The 19,093-nt window shown below is 41.8% G+C and overlaps 1 protein-coding gene across 1 annotated transcript in view; it reads left to right on the top strand.

The window, feature by feature from the left end:
• Nucleotides 1-9,953: 9,953 nt before the first annotated feature.
• Nucleotides 9,954-19,093, top strand: part of NCKAP1L (NCK associated protein 1 like) — a 39,108-nt gene continuing 29,968 nt past the window's right edge. The window contains exons 1-9 of the mRNA XM_081126002.1: nucleotides 9,954-10,135; nucleotides 11,190-11,300; nucleotides 11,965-12,057; nucleotides 14,581-14,637; nucleotides 15,274-15,416; nucleotides 16,344-16,434; nucleotides 16,525-16,662; nucleotides 17,528-17,576; nucleotides 17,674-17,830. Coding sequence (XP_080982128.1) covers nucleotides 10,034-10,135; nucleotides 11,190-11,300; nucleotides 11,965-12,057; nucleotides 14,581-14,637; nucleotides 15,274-15,416; nucleotides 16,344-16,434; nucleotides 16,525-16,662; nucleotides 17,528-17,576; nucleotides 17,674-17,830 — 941 coding nt within the window. The 5' untranslated portion in view covers nucleotides 9,954-10,033. The remainder of the gene's footprint in view (nucleotides 10,136-11,189; nucleotides 11,301-11,964; nucleotides 12,058-14,580; nucleotides 14,638-15,273; nucleotides 15,417-16,343; nucleotides 16,435-16,524; nucleotides 16,663-17,527; nucleotides 17,577-17,673; nucleotides 17,831-19,093) is intronic.

Here is a 19,093-nt window from a genome sequence, read left to right as displayed (position 1 = left end):
ACTACAGCCAAAGAGCTGCTGTGCTGGAGACACCCCTGTGGAGCAGGATTTACTTCAGTGGGGCTTTTGTGTTCACCAAGTGTATCCCTTGAGTGTGTCACTCATGGATGTGGTAGGATTGTAATCCAGCGTGGTCGAGTCTGACCACCAGGTGCACTGTCTCTGGGGCCGCTCGGGAGATGCAAAGTCAGCCTGTGCCAGTGCCTCTCCCAGGGCCAACCAGCATGAGCTACAGAGCAAACCGTAGTTGGTTGCTACTTGTGCTGTGCTTGGAAGTGTCCAGAAGAGGCCAAACTATGAACCAATGCAGGCTGCCACTAGTGCCGGGCCTGGGGCCACTTATCAAGTCATATGGGGGGGGGGTGCTGCTGCTTGTTTGAGAGATTTTAGGAAAGCCCTAAGCATGCGGCTCGAGAGGCCACTTGCACAGAAAAGCCCCTGGAAATGGCCTGGATGAGCTGCAGGTGGGGAGGGGCGGGGCCTCCGGGAATCACGGGGCGGGGCCAAAGGTGTGAGTCAGGTGCTAGCAATTCAAGCATGGCGCCTGCCTGCCGGCTGTGTTTGGTAAGGACTCACCAAAGGAGCAATGGCCTCTGCCAGCCTTCTGCCTGGGAGAAAGCTGCCCCTCCACCTCTCGCCCCAATGTCAGGCAGGTTAGCTCCTCCCCATGTGTCCCAGGTCCTTTCAGGCTGCTGCCCAGCGCTGGGCTCAGAGGGAGCGCGTCTGAGTGAGTCCGTGCGCGGGCCCTTTAAGAGGAAAGGCTGGGACTCCTGCAGCCTTCACCACCCTCAGTCATAGTCCCTGTTGGTTTTCACAGCCCAAAGTTGTGGGGATTTCTCTTCCTGGCCCTGGAGCCCTGGGCTGGGGGCCTGCTGTGGGGCTGGGACCCCTCACTCCTCCTGGAAACCTCCGCCACCGAGGTATCCCTTCCGGGCTTAAACCGTGGCACTGGGGGTGGCAGTGTCTCCGGGATTCAGCCCTGACCCGCCTGCGTCTCCGCCCCTCCTACTGGTCTCGGTGCTTTTTCAGTTGCCTAGTTGTAGGGCTTCTGTTCAGCTAGATTTCAGGAGGCTCTGAGTGATGGTTGTTCTGTATTTTAGTTGTAATGTTGATGTGGTTGTGGGAGGCGGTGGGTACAGCTGTTACCTATGCCACCATCTTGTTTCCTCCCAACAGATAAGAAAACTCTTGTTGTAAGTGAATTTAGATTTTAATTAGACTCCTTTTTACTGGGTTTCCTCTCCAGAGACAGATGAAATTTTCAGTTTTACTATTTCGATTGTTTTGGTGAAGGGTTTTGTGGGAGGAGTAGTAAGGCAATTACTCAAGGTTTCAATACTTATTATCTATGAAGGCCATATGGTCTAAGCCTTCATTTATGACTGTTCACTCTTCCACCCTTGCTCACCTATGTTCCAGATGTCAGGGTCAGAAATCTGATTGACAGCATTAGAAAGTTTTTCATTTGGTTCCAAACTCAAGAGAAATACCTTTGGAAGATTAAATGGGTCTGAAATAAAGCAGACCAGAAGTTACAGAAGCAGAGTAGAATCTTCCTTTAGTGTGTATGTGTGTTTTTTTAATCCTCACCCAAGGATATTTTTTCCATTGATTTTTAGAGAGAAAGAGAGAGAAACATTGATGTGAGAGAGTCACATCGATTGGTTGCCTCCCGCACTTGTCCAGACCTGGGGCAGGGATTGAACCTGCAACCGAGGTACATGCCCTTGACCAGGAATTGAACCTGTGATCCTTTGGTTCACAGGCCAATGCTCTAACCAATGAGCCAAACTGGCCAGGGCTTCCTTTTGTGTTTTATTATTCTCATTTGGCTAAGACTTCCTTAGCTATGAAATATGGAGGGTGGGGAGCAGTAGAACTTGATGCCACTTATCTGCCCCCAAAACAAAAAACTTACCTTCAACATTGGCAATTTTATTGACACAGTTAGCTTCATGTTCCTTGAGCCTTTTGATTAAGACAGCATGACAAGCATTATATTTGCAGTTAGCCATCTCTTTAGCTATCTTTGGATTTTTCTAAAAGGCAAAATTTCTTGTTAAATGACTATCAGGTTTTGCCTGTATTCCACCCTCTATTCCTTTCTGGAAATGCCAAAGACATACCATGTTCCAACATTAAGAACTGCTAGGTGGTATGTATAGTCAGAAGCTTGTTCTTTTTTTTTAAGGTCTTTAATCATTTGTAATTTGAGTTTATTTTTCTCCCTCCAGTGACTTAACAGTCCTTATGAGGAAAACTTACCTTTCTATGTGAGGCTAGGTGGTATTGTAACTTGCTGGCTTGTAGCCTGTGGTTTGGGTCATAAGGACATATTTCTAAGGCTTCTGGTTCCATGGGGCCTAAATAGCAGGGACCATGGATTGGCAAAGAAAATATTGACATTTGAGATCAGATGGTCTTGACATAGGCCCATTTTCTGTTCTCGAAAGAAGAGTGGTATGAAAGATATGGGTATCTCAAGTCCTATCTATGAAACTTTTGGATAACAAAGTAATAGCCTAGCCAGTTAGATAATAGGAGAAATTCACTGCTTATATGCCTTGGAAGACCAAAAACTAACATTTATACACATTTTTTAGTCTTAAAGGTTGTTTTAAGTAGAGAGCTTTGCTCCCAAATAGAGTATTAAACAGGCAGGATTTCTGGGAATACTCACAGTATTGGGGTACAATGAAGTTTAACACTGTAAATTTGAGTGCTGAAGAAAGCAACCTGGGGCAGCTGGTTCCTTTACCTTTTCAGCATTGCCATCTTTCACTTCTTCTTCAAATGTATCTAAACTAAGCTCTGTGCTAGATGAGAGTGCTACTTGTCAGATAGCTACTTTTGGGGAGAGAGGATTGGAAGAATGAACAATACCACGTTCAAGTTCAGGCTACTTTATAATTATCTGAGAATACCAGTCTGAAGTCTAAAGTTGCAGGTATTAACACATGAAGACTCCCAGAAGTGAACTAAGAACATACTATCTCAAATATGCTGCATTTTACTGCCTAGAGGAGGCCTACTTTCCCTTATCGCTAGCTCTCTTTAGCTATCCTAGCAGAGATTCACTTCAAGGACTCCCAAGTTTCCAGGCAACAGCTATAGCTGAGATTTCTGCAAAGCAGGGACAGCATAGTCTGATAAGGGGGGAAAAAAGATCAAGGCAGACTGGCATAAACAGCAAGGATAGAAAAGTGCATAGAATGGCCCATTTCAATTCTGCTTTGTATCATGCCTCAGGCATAGACAAAGGGCACAGAACTAGACTGTTAAATGTCAGTTTTCCTGAGGGCATTTAGATGATTAAATCCAGGGATTCAGATTCAGGTATCTTTCAGGAGTGCAAATGAGGGTGGTTCTTTAAAGCTTACACTGCATATTAATGATTGTATTAGAGCCATGAACACTTATGAAGTGAATTGGATCTCTGGAAAATAAAGGCTACAGCAGAAGCTTCTGGCCAAGATGGGAGAGTAGGTCAATGTGGTACGTGAAGCGTCCCACGAACACATCAAAATTGCAGCTAAACTACAGAACAACCATCATTCAGAACTGCCTGAATTCTAGCTGAATGGAAGTCCTACAACTAGGGATATAAAGAAGAAGCCACATCAAGATTGCTGGGAAGGATGGAGACCTGGAATGGGCTGATTCCACACCCAAGTGTGGTGGATAAAAATTGGGAGAGGTATCTTGGCTAAAGGGGTCCACCCTGAGGAGTGAGGGGTCCCAGCCCCACACCAGGTCCCCCAGCTCAGGGCTCTAGTGCCAGGAAGAGAAGTCCCCATAACTTCTGGCTGTAAAACTCAGCAGGGATTGTGGCTGAATCAGATAGAGGGCAGCTGGACTCCCAGGTGTTCCTCTTAAAGTGCCTGCACATGGACTTAGTCGGACTTTCTTGCTCTGAGCTACAGTGCTGGGGCAGCAGCTCAAAAGGCACCAGGGACATATGGGAGGAACTGAATTGTCTGGCTTCAGGGCAAGAGCTGGAAGGGCAGCTTTCTCCCAGACAAGTGCTGGCAGAGGCCAGTGTTCCTTTTTTGAGCCCTCCCCACACAGAGCCAGAAGGCTGGCACCATATTTGAGCCTCTGATCAACCTGGGTAACACCATTAGTTCCACCCCTGGTGATTCCCTGACATTCTACCCCACCCAAGCTGTTTCCAGTAGCTTTCCCATACCAATGGCCTGTCTTGGCTCATGCTTCAGACTTTCCTAAAAATCTCTCAAACAAGCAGCATCTGGCCTTGGCATGCCCCATACCTCGTGCTAAGTGGCCTCAGGCCCAGTACTAATGGCAGCCAGCCTTGGTCTGCAGCTTGCTTCACCTAGGCACCTCCAAGTCCAGCACCAATAGCAGCCATCTGCAGATCACTTTGTAGTGCATGCCTGCTGACCCTGGGCAGAACACAGGTGGTAGCTGACCTTGGCCTGCACCTCTCTGGAGGCCCCAGAGCCAGCACACCTGCTGGACAGTTTCAGACCACAGCGAAGCACTACCCAAATACCTCCAACAAGTGACACACTCAAGGGGCAGATTCAGCAAGCGCCAGAGCCCTGCTGAAATAAGTCCTGAAGTGTGCCCCTGAACAGCTGTTATACCCAGTTTTCACGAGATTAACTCACACAGAGACCAAATTGAGCATTTGGAATTTATTTCGCCGACAGCTATGAGTGGGCTCGTGCCCTAAACAGACTCGTAGCCCTGAACAGTCTTCAAAGGGAGAATATAAAGGCAAAACTGCATCCTGGTTGGCATGGAGAGGGGTGGGAACCTAGTGAAGCAATGTACGGAAGCTGAAACAAGCATTGTTTAACCGTTAAGTTTGGCTATTTCCTGGCACTAGCTTGTAACTGTTTGTTCAGGGATATAGAACAGGGTTGACATTAAAAATGAGGGTTACATGCTTCATGATTGAAAAATGAGGGTTACATGCTTCACAGCTTATCCTCCATGGTGGTTGCAATCAGTCCTTGCAGCTGAATAACTTAGGGTTAAATCCCTTCCATTGACATGCCAATAGCAATCAAGGCTCAACTACAACAGGAGGGTGTACACAGCCCATATGGTGGGGGAGAGTGTACCTGGAGTGCCCAGCTTGGGTGATCATGGGGGCTGTGCCACTGGGCCCTACAGAACACCTACTATATAAGGCCACTCTACCAAGCCTGGGAGATGTAACAGCTCTACCTAATATATGGAAACAAACACAGGGAGGCTGCTAAAATGAGGACACAAAGAAAGATGTCCCAAAATGAAAGAACAGAACAAAACTCCTGAAAAAGAGGTAAACAAAATCAAACAATCTACTACATGCAGAGTTCAAAACACTATAAGAATGCTCAATGAACTTAGGGGAAGAGTAGATGAACTTAGTGAGAACTTCAACAAAGAGATAGGAAACATAAAAACGGAGATAGGAAAAAACACACCAGTCAAAAATGATGAATACATTAACTAAAATGAAGACTATGTTACATATTACAGGGAATCAACAGTAGAGTAGATGAAGCCAAGAATCAAACCAGCAATCTGGAATACAAGGAAGCTAAAGACACCCAATATTGTCCTCAGATAACCCCAAACCTTTATTTTAGTCAGCAGCCTAGAGAAGTATGCAGTTTGACCACACTGGTAAGGCTGGTCTTAATAAACAAAGAGTGTTTCAGAACAGGCAGTGAGAATTGGCAACTTCGAATCACTCACCTAATTATTAATAGTTGAATATAGAAGTAGGGAGGCCAAGATTATAATGGAGGCCATTTGTTTTAATACACTGTAGCCTTGGCAAGACCTTGATGTAACTTGACACTAGAGGATCTTCAGACCTACCTCATTCTTGAAGCATTTCTCTCAATAATCTAAAGGGAAGTATTACTTGAAGAGGAAAACAATTCTCAGTAAGGCAAAACAAGGCAAATAACTGAAGTTTGAGGAGATGGAAAGCACAGTACTTTTCAGTCAAATGATATGAATCAACTTTCTGTTCAGGCTACTTAATTTCTCCCACCATATGTTCTATGGTTTCTCAGAGGTTTGGAAGCTTTTGATGTTATAGTTAAGTCTTGGAAAAGTGGTTCTCAATCCTGAGTAGTCAAAGTGGCAGATCCTTTGGCCCCACTCCAGAACTTCTGGGTTAGAATCTTCACGAATGGGGTCTGGCCAACTGTGGCTTTAAAAGAGTTCCACAGGGGATTCTGATTTGTAGCTAGGGTTCCTAGGCCCTGCTCTGGGGTAATTATCCTTGGATGGGCTCCTTTCATTTCTAGGAGGAACTGCCACATGATCTCTCCAATGCAGATTCTCTAAAGACTACCAGTTGGCATGATTAATCCCATTTTTAAACCTGGCCTTTTTCTTTATGGGGTGCTAAATGGAATTCTACAGAAAGTGACAAGCTCATGCATACTCAGAAATTAAAATTTTACTTTATTGTTGGCATTCCTAATTTAATGTACAGGTCTTGAGCCAAATGTTTATATATACCATATCATTTAATCACTTCCACAGTTGTATGAGGGATTACCATCATTTTACAGGTTAGGAAACTGACTCAGTGGTATACCCTAAAGTTACAAAACTAGTATGTGTTTGAGTACCATTATTATTATTTGAAGTAATACATGTAAAGCACTTGAAATAGCTCGTTCATAGTAAATAGCTAGGTCATCACTTTACTTATGTAGTAACTTATTTAACACAATAACCCCTTGAGACAGGAAATATTAGAATATCATCTCCATTTTACTGGCAGGGAAACTGGTTTGTAAAACTGAGCTGGTAAGTGAAAATTGGGATGTGAATTCAAGATATCTGGCTCCAGAACCTGGGCTCTTAGCTTCTAGTCATAAGGCTTAGCCCACTATTCAACTACATTTGAAAACAAAATTCTGTCTGATGCCCAAATGTAGGCTTTTTTCATATACCAAGTACAGGCAAATAAGTGTTTCCAGGCTCCAGCAATCTTACAGTTCAGCTGGGTTGGCAGTATAATATGAAATGGACAAGTAAAGGTGGACCCAAATTTAGATGTAAAGTGTGTACTATAGACCAAGTGTGCAGGAGTTCAGCCAAGCCTGGACTTGGGTCTATTTGAGCTAGATCCAGAAGATTGACTAGAATTTTGGTCAGCAAAGGGGAAAGCATACATAAGTGAGAAAGGCAGAAATGAACATAACAAATTCACAGTACAACGAGAACATAGTTCCCACTAGGTTGGGAAGTAAGTATTAGAATACAGCAGAAAATAAGATTATGTTGGTATGGAAAGTCTTCAACACAATTTTCAGGATTAGGATAAGAAATGCAAGTGAGAAAGATCCAGTAGAACTATATTAACTTGTAAGAAGGCTACTGTTACACTGCTGCTCAGCTTCCTAGATGTTGGTGTCTTATTGCCTGCTCCTTTTTCTCCCCCATAAAGGTGAAAGGCCAATAGAAATCCTACAAATCTCTTTAGTAGAACCTGGGTTTCTTTGATAACAGCAGGTGATTCAAACCTTCAGGGCTAATATTCCTAATGCCATGCCCATAGCTTTCCAGGGACACACCCAGTAAGTGAACTGGAAGGCAAATTCTGTTTTCCAAAAATGCAAAGTTTCCCTTGGAGAAGTTTGAAATTTCTGTGTTAAGCATTGCCATATTGTTTATTTAAAAAATACATTCTCTTGGGAGCAAACATATTAAGTTCCTTAAATAATAATGCTAATCAGCTCCCCGCTCCCTTGGTCCCAGGATATATTGGGACAATGTGATAGCCCTGGAAAGTGACAATGGTTGAAAAGTAGGGAAAAGTTTATTAGAAAGGAGGTAGATATGAAGACAACTCTTGTTTGATTTAGAATTTTCCAAAGGGCCTTCTGCCTCAAAAGACACTTGAAAGTGAGTTGGTTTTCTTGAATTAGGGAGTTGTAGCCTAGTTGGAATGGCAAGAATATTTTAGTGCTAAAGTTCACCCAGTCTTCTAAGATTTAAAGTCCATTATTAATTTCCCCTTATTAATCTCAGTCAATTTGGTTCTTCTTCATGGGGCCCATTTCCCAATTTAGTCTTTTTTTTTTTTTTTTTAAATATATCTTTATTGATTTCAGAGAGAGGAAAGGAGAGGGAGAGATAGAAACATCAATGATGAGAGAGTCATTGATCGGCTGCCTCAAGCCCGCAACCTGGGCATGTACCCTGACAGGGAATCGGACCCCGATTGCCTGGATCCTAGGTCGACACTCAACCGCTGAGCCACGCCCGGCTGGGCCCAATTTAGTCTTAATAATTTAACAAATAAATCAGCTTATTTATTGAGTGGCTATTATGTCCAGGAGGTGGTGTTCTAGATCAGCGTTTCTCAATACATGTCTGATGGGACATTTGTACCCAAACCTCCTAGGGTTCTTATAAATGCATATTTCTGGGCCCCACTGCAGACCTACCAATCCTGAATCTGTGGAGATAGGAATTGATCTCTGTTCCATAACTACCTTTAAGAACCATTGTATTAGAGCAGTGGTTCTCAAACTTGAGAGTGCATTGGGATCACCTGGAGGGCTTGTTAAAACAGTGCTGGACCCTACCCCAGAGTTTTAGATTCAGTGGGCCTGGGGGGGGGGGGCTCAGAGTTTGCACATCTAATAAGTTTCCAGGTGATGCTTATGTGACCACATTTTGAGAATTACTGTACTAGAGCATTGTGGGGGATGTAAAGAAGTATTAGATACAATCCTTATCATTAAGGAACTTATGATGTAGTTGGGGGAGATAATACATACATTTATTTTTATTTATTTATTAAATATATCTTTATTGATTTCATAGAGAGGAAAGGAGAGGGATAGAGAGAAACATCAATGATGAGTCATTGATCAGCTGCCTCCTGCACGCCCCCAACTGGGGATCGAGCCCGCCACCCGGATATGTGCCCTGACTGGGAATCGAACCCCGATCGCCTGGATCCTGGGTCGATGCTCAACCGCTGAGCCACCCCCAGCCAGGCAATACACATATTTAAAAATATAACAAGCCCTAGTTGGTTTGGCTCAGTGGTTAAAGTGTCGGCCAGTGGACCGAAGGGTCCCAGGTTTGATTCCAGCCAAGGTCACATACCTTGTTGCATGCTCGATCCCTGGCCCTGGTTGGGATGCATGCAGAGGCAACCAGTTGATGTGTTTCTCTCACGTCGATGTTTATTTCTCTCTCCCTTCCATTCTCTCTGAAAAGCAATGGAAAAAATATCCTTGGGTGAGGGGGGAAAAAAAAAATAAGAGCCCTGGCAGGTGTTGCTCAGTGGTTAGAGCATCAACCCATGCACTGAAGGGTCTTGGGTTCAATTCTTGGTCAAGGGCATGTACCTGGATTGCAGGTTCTATCCCCAGCTCCTGTTGGGGCATGTGCAGGAGGCAACCAATTGATGAGTTTCTTTGACATTGATGTTTCTCTCTCTTTCTCTCTCCCCCTCCCTCCCTTCCACTCTCTCTGAAAATCAGTGGAAAAAATATCCTCTGGTGAGGATTAACAGCAACAAAAAAGAGAAGTTGGGATTTAATCTGCGCCGTAAAAGATGGATGGGCCTAGGGTTCAGGTGAGAATAACAGAGGCATTCTTGATGGGCACATAAAAGAAGGAAAGTATAAAGTGTATGGGTGTGGAGTGGTCAATATTTCTTTGTCTGGTATAGAGAGCTTTATATAGGACACTAGTGGAGGGGTAAGGCCAAAAAGGTTGATGCCAGACTGTGAAGAGCCTTGAAAGCCTGTCTCTTTCCCCTGCCGCCACCCATTTCACGGTCTTAGCTGCGCAGCTAAAAAGAGGAAGTCTCCCCTGCTGAATGTGCAAGAGGAAGCACGAAAGGATTCTGAGGGCTTGTGAGCTGTACTGACTGCTTTTACCCATGAGCCAATTGTAGAGGCAACAGGAAGATCAGCACACCAACCGGGCTGGGTGCCTCCGCCCAGAGGGTGTCACCACCCAAGCTGAAAGTGTTTGGGGAGCTCAGGCGTTCCTATCCGGATGTTCTACTCTTTTGGTGGCCATCATGTCTTTGACCTCTGCCTACCAGCATAAATTGGCAGAAAAGCTCACTATCCTGAATGATCGAGGTCAGGGGGTTCTCATTCGTATGTATAACATCAAGAAGGTAAGCATGAGAAACTGGACTAGCACTAATTACTCTAGCAGTAGTAGGGCAGAGAACTCTGAGGCCAGCAGGTCCAGCGATTAGACTTTCTCCTCTTTCCCGCTGGCTTAACTGGCCTTTAGTCATTTGGATTATATAGATGAAGCGGAAAGGGAGGCTTTTTTCAGGGCTTCCCCTTTCTAGGTATGGTTCTCACTGCAACCATGTCTGCTTTCTGCTGGAGATGGGGTAGGAGTGGGTTGGTAAATAATTGCGTTCTGAGTCACTTGGATAGTGGTCTGGGGTCTAAAATTCTGAGTTGTATTGTTTATTGCTGATCCCCCACACTCTGAAGATATCCAAAGTTGGGCCTCAGCAAAAACACCTGTAGAAGTACTTCCCCAAAAGGAAAAAAAAAAGTGTGATATTAACATTAAAACAAAACGGGTAGGTCCTTTCTGAGGTACTTAGAGTCTGAGACAGCTAATGCTGTGGTTGTGTATTTGTGTGTTTAGGATAGGAACTGTGGAATTGAGAGAAACTGGTGGCAAGGGGAGTAAAGGGATAAAGGCGGGGTGGGATTGGGGAACTCCTGGAAGAGGAAACTGGACCTGGGGAGGGAACTTATGTGTATTTTTTAAATAAAGCAAATCACCAGGAACATGGTTTCTCTGTCCCCACATCTCCTTTAATAGCCCTTTGGGATGATTTACTTATATAGTGGACATAATTGTGACACTGAGTCTCCCACAAAGTCAAACTCTTGAGCAGCTGCTTTTCTCACTTCTTCCGGCTTCAGCTGAAGGGTGGAGAGAGCTTCCTCTTTGTGCTGGGGCCAAGCAGACATTAAACTTTACACGACAAGACAAGATGCCCGGATTATTTAGCTCTTCTGATAGTTAGCTTAATGTCCGTGAACTTGTTCCTGACCTACTTTTATGCTTTTATAATGAATTCCCAGATTCCTTTTTCCTAAGAGGGTTTTGTGAGAATGAATGATGCAGCAAGAGGTATGTTTATGAGGGCCAGGAGAAAGGGTTGAGATATATATATATAGTATGGTTTATCTGTGCAGACTTGTTCGGACCCCAAATCCAAGCCACCTTTCTTACTGGAAAAGTCCATGGAATCATCTCTCAAGTATATCAACAAGAAATTTCCTAACATAGATGTCCGAAACAGCACGGTGAGAATGCTATCCCTCTTCTCTCCTTTCTCTGAAATGACTATGTTTGGATGACAGGAGATGCAATAGCCTTCTTTTAGTTTTCCTAGGCTCAATCACAGGGCTTCAAGTTATTGTAGTCTTGAGAATTCTGAGAAAGATAGACTTTTCCCAGGATAAGTATTGCCCCTTTCTCCATTGCAAGATTCACAAGAACACTTTGGTTTTTTTTGTAGAGGAAGACAGCTTTACTAACCCAGCAGGGTACATATATTTTATTGTTATTCCTGTTTCCCACTCAGTGTTTCCTTGCTAATTGTCTTAGAGTTATGCATCTGGTGGGATATCCCTTACTTCTCCCTTATGAAATGTGAGCACTAGATTTCTTATCATCTCACCTGTAGCATCTTCACATTCTGCTTCTTTTGACTTTGATAAACCTTTAGGGACCTTGAAATTTCCTTAGCACCCTACATCTGGTCAGAATCACATGCAACAATCCAACCTCCTAGGTAGAGAATCTCCTCTGTTTAAAGACCCTCAGAGAGTTGGAGATTTACCAACTTACTCTGGCAGTGTATTTCAGCTGTCTTCAAGAACATTTTAGATATAACCCTTATTCTTCTTGGGTTACTTTGATCACTTGTCTTATTTTTTTTTAAATTTTGTTTTGTGTTTCTCTCAGCAACATTTAGGACCAGTACATCGGGAAAAAGCTGAGATTATTAGATTCCTCACCAACTACTACCAGTCATTTGTGGATGTCATGGAATTTCGGGTGAGCTCTCTTTAGCTCAGGCCCCAGTGTGGGTATTGTCCTTCTGAGGCTATTCATTCTTTATTAAATGTTCATTTATGTGCTTAATATAATTTCTTTAAAAAATAAGATGTACTGCCCTGCCGGGCGTGGCTCAGCAGTTTAGCATCGACCTAGGATCCAGGAGATCGAGGTTCGATTCCCAGTCAGGGCACATACCTGGGTTGGGGGCTCAATCCCCAGTGAGGGTTGTGCAGGAGGTGGCCGATCAATGATGACTCTCTCATCATTGATGTTTCTATCTCTCTCTCCCTCTCTCCCGTCCTCTCTCTGAAATCAATAAAGATATATTAAAAAAAAAAAAAGATCTAATATGGAAGGGTACCTAAGTTGTATTGTTAAATGAAAATGAGTTGCAGAATAGTGTATGATACAATTATATATTTTTAAATCTTCACCTGAGGATATTTTTTCCATTGCTTTTCAGAGAGAGTGGAAGGTAGAGAGAGAGAGAGAGAAACATTGATGAGAGAGACACATTGATTGGTTTCCTCCTGCACGTGGCCCGGTCAGGGCATGTGTGGGAGGCAACTAATTGATGTGTTTCATATCGATGTTTCTCTCTCTCCCTTCCACTCTCTGAAAAGTAATGGAAAAAATATCCTCAGGTAAGGATTAAAAAAAAATAAATTAACCCACCCCCATAAAATAAATATACTTCTCTTGGATTTTCTAAATTTTAGTATTTTGCCATGTTTGCTTATCTTCATTCTTTTCTGGACCATTGAGTTAATTGCAGACATTATGACATTTCCCTCCCTAAATACTTTAGCACACAGCTGCTAAGAACAAGATATTTTCTTACATAACCCCAAATACAATGATCATACTCAGGCAATGTAAAATTTATACAATATTATTAGTTAATATATAGGACATATCACATTCCTCTAATTATTTCATGGGTCATACATAGAATTTAGTTGCCATGCCTCTTTAGTTTTTTTTTTGATCCTCATCTGAGGATTAAAACATAAAAATATATTTTTCATTCTAGAGAGAGAAGAAGGGAGAGGGAGAGAGAGAGAGAAACATTGACGTGAGAGAGAAACATCAATTGGTTGCCTCTATATGTGCCCCTATTGGGGACTGAACCCGCAACCTAGGTTATGTGCCCTGATAGGGAATCAAACCTGTGACCATTCAGTATGTGGGATGACACTCTAACTAACTGAGCCATCTGGCCAAGGCATGTCTCTTTAGTTTTTAATCTAGAATAGTTCCCAGCCTTTTTTGTTTTTTTTCCAGTCTTTCATGATACTAACCTTTTTGAAGAGTCCAGACTAATTATTTTTGAGAATATTCCTCTATTTGGATTTGTCTGGTTGTTAACAGTGTTTGGTAGCAATACTACATGAATGATATTTTATTTGAACTTTAAACAATGAGCATGTGTTATATCTGTCAATGTAAACAAACTAAAAAATTATTTAGTGTAATATTTTTGAAAGGCAAATTGGTAATGTGTTTCAAATTCTTAAAAATACATACTTTTTAATGTAACAGTTCTACTCCTAAAAATTTGTCTTAAGAAAACAATAAAATAGAAGTACAAAGATATGTATGTACAAGAATATACTCTGTTGCATTGTTTTTGATGTGCCAACTTGATAATTGAATATATCCAATAAATAGAAGTTTAGTTAAAATTTTAGAGTATATGTCTATAAATAAATGTTATGCAGCTATTAAAGATAATATATATTTATATTACCTGGCATGGAAAAATGTTCTTCACATGTTCTTTAGTATAAAAGCAAATTACCATATAGCTTAAGATATAAGATGTCCCTAAAATATATATTAACATAGATAAACATGCATATACATGTTTATGTTCCAATTGATGAGATTCTGAGTAGTTTTAAAAACAAATTAAAATTATGCTTATCTGTATTTTCTGCATTGAGCATGTATTTTTAATGCATTCAAGAAATAACACAAATTTTAGCCATCCGAGCAATCTAAGTTTGTGATGATATTATAGTATTTCTTCAGATAATACCATAGGATGGGACCCTACCTTGGGTGCCCTGCATCCACCCTAGGGAGATAATTCAGGCCATTGATCAGATCACATAATAAAGAGAGAAGTTGGGACAAGGAAAACTGTAAGGACTGAAGGAGGGTCAGGTCAGAGGTTATTAATCTTGGAATTGAGAGTAGTGATTAGGAAGAAGGTAGACATCAGTGGAGGTAGTGGAAAGAATGCTGGAAGCACTGGGATGATAAGATCAGGGAGAGTGTATGTTATATAGTAGTGACTTGTGTCTATGGAAACATGGCATTTGGCAGGGTAAGCCCGAAAGGGGCCCACTGACAACTTACTGAGGAGGGACTCCCTCTATTCAGCAATACCTCTTTTATGTTAGTCAGTGGCTTCCTAGGACCTATAAGGGAAAGAACCCTTCCCTTCAAATTCTGGTGGTAGAAGTCATTTTCTCTTTATTCTTTATTCATTCTCTTCTCCAATTTTACCCCCAGGATCATGTATATGAACTTCTCAACACCATTGATGCCTGCCAGTGCTATTTTGATATTGTAAGATTCTTTACAATTCTCTTTTATCCACAGAAAATGTCTCAGTTGGGACTGTGTGAGGTGGGATGGGACTAGAAGAAAGGCTGTTCCTCCAGGACTATATAATATATAGTATATTGTAATATATACAGGGGTGGGAAAAAGTAGGTTTGTAGTTGTGAGTATGTGAAACACAGAGTTTATTCTTATATTATTATTCATTAATTATTGTATTACTTATTTGTATTACAACTGTAAACCAATTTTTGTCCACCCCTGTATATGATATATTGTATAATGAATGAATGGCTATTTATCCCAGGACTATAATTCTTTCATAAAAAGTGCTGAAGTTAAAGCATGTTTACATGTGAAACAGATTAGCAATGTGATTTATTTAATATAAAAATTACACAAAAATGTTCTTATTCCATTTCCTCCAACCCCTAAATATACCTTATTTCTTGGCCTTCTTGTATCTTTATCTCACTTTTGGCTCCTTACTTTTGTTCCAATTTTCTCCTGAATTTTCAGTCCTGTGAATTCCTCCTTTTAAATAGATCTTTTCAGAGTCTATTTGGCACTGTCTGGAATAGTTGGGGTAGTAGGGATTAATTGGCCTTGCTCTTCTTGGGTTCCTATCTGTTTTTCTTGTAGAGTCTCAACTTTGACTTCACTCGAAGTTACCTGGACTTGATTGTGACTTACACCTCAGTTATTTTACTTCTGTCACGGATTGAGGATCGACGGGTACTAATTGGCGCGTACAACTGTGCCTATGAGATGCTGCACGGGCATTCGTGAGTTAAGGGGATATAGAAAGTGAAGAATCTCATACATGGTGCTATGAGGTAGGGGGTGGACACAAAGGAAATAGACGCCATGCTTTCTCATATGAGAACTTGTACTCTACATGACCCAGGCAAAATAAAGTAATTTAGAATACTTACAAGTGCACACATCAGCAAGTGCACTTTTACATATAGTTAACTCTTGAATATCTGCTAGCGGGTTATCCAGTTTGTATTGTCTCTGACCAATTTTTAATCCTGGGCTGGCTTCCCCTCTGCTTTTCAGGTTATTGCAAAAGTCAAAGAAAAAAAATATTTTAGTATTGGTAGGAATAATATTAGCAAGGTAAACCATTAGAGGTAAGTAATGTATAATAATACATTTGAAGCAAAATAGAAATGGAGTTTGGATTATTGCATTCTGTGGTCCTCTATTAGTGCAAATAAAAGTATTTAAGGGCTGACAAATTGAGGACTAGAGGGATCAGAGTAGGCTGTGGCACACTGTTCTATGCATGGTGTGTATTTCCATGTATCTACATGAATACCTAGGCACATGCCTTACCTATTAGCTTTGAATGTGTATATATCCTTTTGGGTTGTATAAAGATTTGGGTCCAGGCATATTACTTGATTTATAACTGATCAACATAAATTTATACCTATCATGTGTCCAACCCTATTTTGGGTGCTTATATGGAAGACATTTTCATGGACCTGATAAAAATTATGTGGTTCTACCTAATGATAGCTTAATATAGCTGGGCCTGGAAGGATTTTCTATACATGTAACTCACAGTTTTTAGTATGTATATCTTTGGAGGTGGTGGACAATGCTAGCCAGCCAGTGCACACCTCTTTATCTTATATCAAACATGAGAGTTTACATCATAGTTAAAAGAGCCTGTAACTCCTTTTTCCTGTGCTTTCTTCCAGTGACATGAGTTTCCCTCGTCTAAGTCAGATGGTCTTGGAGTATGATCACCCTTTGAAGAAGCTGACAGAGGAGTTTGGGCCTCACACAAAGGCAAGTTCCCTGAGAGAGTAGGGAATTCCTCAGGCAGAAGTGTATTTTCCTCATCATTGACGTTAAGGATTCATTTGTTTTTCCCCACAGGCTGTGAGTGGAGCCCTGCTTTCTTTGCACTTCCTCTTCGTCAGAAGGAACCAGGGAGCTGAGCAGTGGCGCAGTGCCCAGCTTTTAAGTCTCATTAGCAGCCCCCCTGTCATGATTAACCCTGCTACTTCAGACACAGTAAGTTCTCGATTCCTTTTGTCAGTGGAGGTGGTCTCTCTGCCAAGGCCATCTCTGTAGAGGGTGTTTGTTTCAGGAATTATCAGCTCTAAGGGTACTTTAAGCCCTCTTCTAGGACATGCCTCTAAGTTGATCACCTTTTGTAGCTAAGATAATCGTGGTTGGGTTGGATCTTTTGTTTGGACTAGGATTAGTGTGTGCCTGCCCATAGAAGGAATTTAGTAAATATTCACTGAATGAATGAATGAATGAATGAATGAATGAATGAAACGAAACTGAATCATTAGGCGCATATTCAGCCCAGTAGGAACCTAAGCATAGGCATCAATTATTTAACAAATGATTTTATTCGACTACTGTGGGCTCAGTGTCCTTGCTTCAAAGAACTTGTAGTCTAGTAGGGAAGATATGCCATGTAGTCATAAAAATACAACTGATTGTACAAGATGATTGAGAAGCAGCAAATGAGTGATTTTACTTTAAGTGGTAAAAGAATCTGAAGGAGGGAGAAATCGTGAGAAGGTTTTGAGTCTTGCTCTCCTGTTATTAAAAGTATTTGAACTGTTAAAGAGAAGTTATGTCAAACCTTTTGTTTGTCCTGACTTCCATCCCAAGCTCCTTTCCCTTTTCTCAACTACATTTTCCCTCCTTAATTCACTTCTATGATTAACCCTGCTAATTCAAACACAGTAAGTTGTTGGCAGGTTTCCTAGGTATTGGCTTAATTGACTTATCAGAGTGCTGTAATCCAGTCTGGTAAAATAAAAGTTGGTTTTGGTACTCACATTTTAACTTGAATGCATTAGTCTGTAGGGGAAGATCAAGTTAAATAACTGCTTGACCACCTCTGCCTCTCTTCCCACAGATGGCCTGTGAATACCTGTCTGTGGAAGTGATGGAGCGCTGGATTACCAGTAAGTTTTGTGGGATTAGGTGGGAAGAGATATAGCAGTGAATTACATGGATAGCAAGCTTTGAAATCTTCCTCTACACTGTTTTACTTGCCTGCAGTTGGGTTTCTTCTTTGTCACGGGTGCCTCAACTCCAATAGCCAGTGCCAGAAGCTGTGGAAGCAGTGTCTGCAGGGCTCCCTGTACATCACCCTCATCCGGGAGGAAGTGCTGCAGGTGCACAAGGTCACCGAGGACCTGTTTAACAGTTTTAAAGGGTGAGACATGAGAACAAAACTCGTCTTCTTTTGGGATTTTTAGCCCCTCCTCACATGCTTTTCAGTTTTGACCAGTGGTCAAGGATATGGGTGGTAAGGATTAATTCTAATTACTGAAGAAATACTTATTGAATACCTACTATTTACTAGGCACTTCAATGGATTTTAAGGATACATTAAGTCATAAGATAGCATTGAGGTTAAGAGCATCGTGGACTCTGCAAATAGACTACCTGGGTTTGAATTTTAGCTCTACAAGTTACTGGCTATATAAGTTGGGCAAATTACTTAACTTCTTCATTCCATACCTCAATGTCCTTATCTATAAAATGGGAATAATAATAGTACTTCCCTGTGACCTACCTCATAGGTTGATATGAGGAATGAAAGAATTACTACTTATAAAGCACATAGAAAATTGCCTGGTACATTGTAAGTGCTATCTATGTGCTTATTAAATAAAAAAAGACAGAATCTCTGCTCTCAAGGAGATTACAAACTGGTGAAAAGTAGACAAACTGTTGTGATATAGTGAGGTATTGTGATGTATGGACACAAAGTGCTCATGGAAGCATTTAGGACACTTAAACTCGCTTTGGAGGATCCAGAAAAACCTGGAGACAGACCTGAAGAGTTAAACAGGTGAAGTGGTGTGTGTGTGTGTGTATGTGTAAAGGCAGGGGAGTTGCTCAAGGCAGAGAAAGATATTCTAGGCAGAGAAACTAGCTAGATTTTGAGGCAAGAGGGAGCATGTCAAGTTCTAAGAAATGCATGTAGCTTAGTGCATGGGCAGCTGGGTTACAAAGGTGTGGATGTCAAGAGACAGATTTAGCCATGGCTGGGTGACTCTGTTGATTGGAGTGTCATCCCCTACACCAAAAGGTTGTGGGTTTGATTCCCAGTCAGGGCACATACCTAGGTTTGGGGTTTGATCCCCAGTTGGGGTGCCTATGGGAGACAACCAATTGATGTTTCTGTCTCACATCGATGTTTCTATCTCACATCACAACAGTGTCTCACATTGATATTCTCCCTTCTCCATCTCCCTCTCTCTTTAAAAAAATAAATGAAAACATATCCTTAGGTGAAGATTAAAAAAAAAAAAAGGCCCATCCGGGCATGGCTCAGCGGTTGAGCATCGACCTAGGATCTAGGAGATCGGGGTTCGATTCCTGGTCAGGGCACATGCCCGGGTTGCGGGCTAGGCAGCCAATCAATGACTCTCGCATCATTGATGTTTCTATCTCTCTCTCTCCCCCTCCT

Source organism: Miniopterus schreibersii, assembly GCF_964146895.1.
Source record: "Miniopterus schreibersii genome assembly, chromosome: 2".
Taxonomy (NCBI): Eukaryota; Metazoa; Chordata; class Mammalia; order Chiroptera; family Miniopteridae; genus Miniopterus; species Miniopterus schreibersii.
The sequence above is the reverse complement of the archived record's forward strand: the minus strand, read 5'-3'. Positions and strand labels throughout refer to the sequence as shown.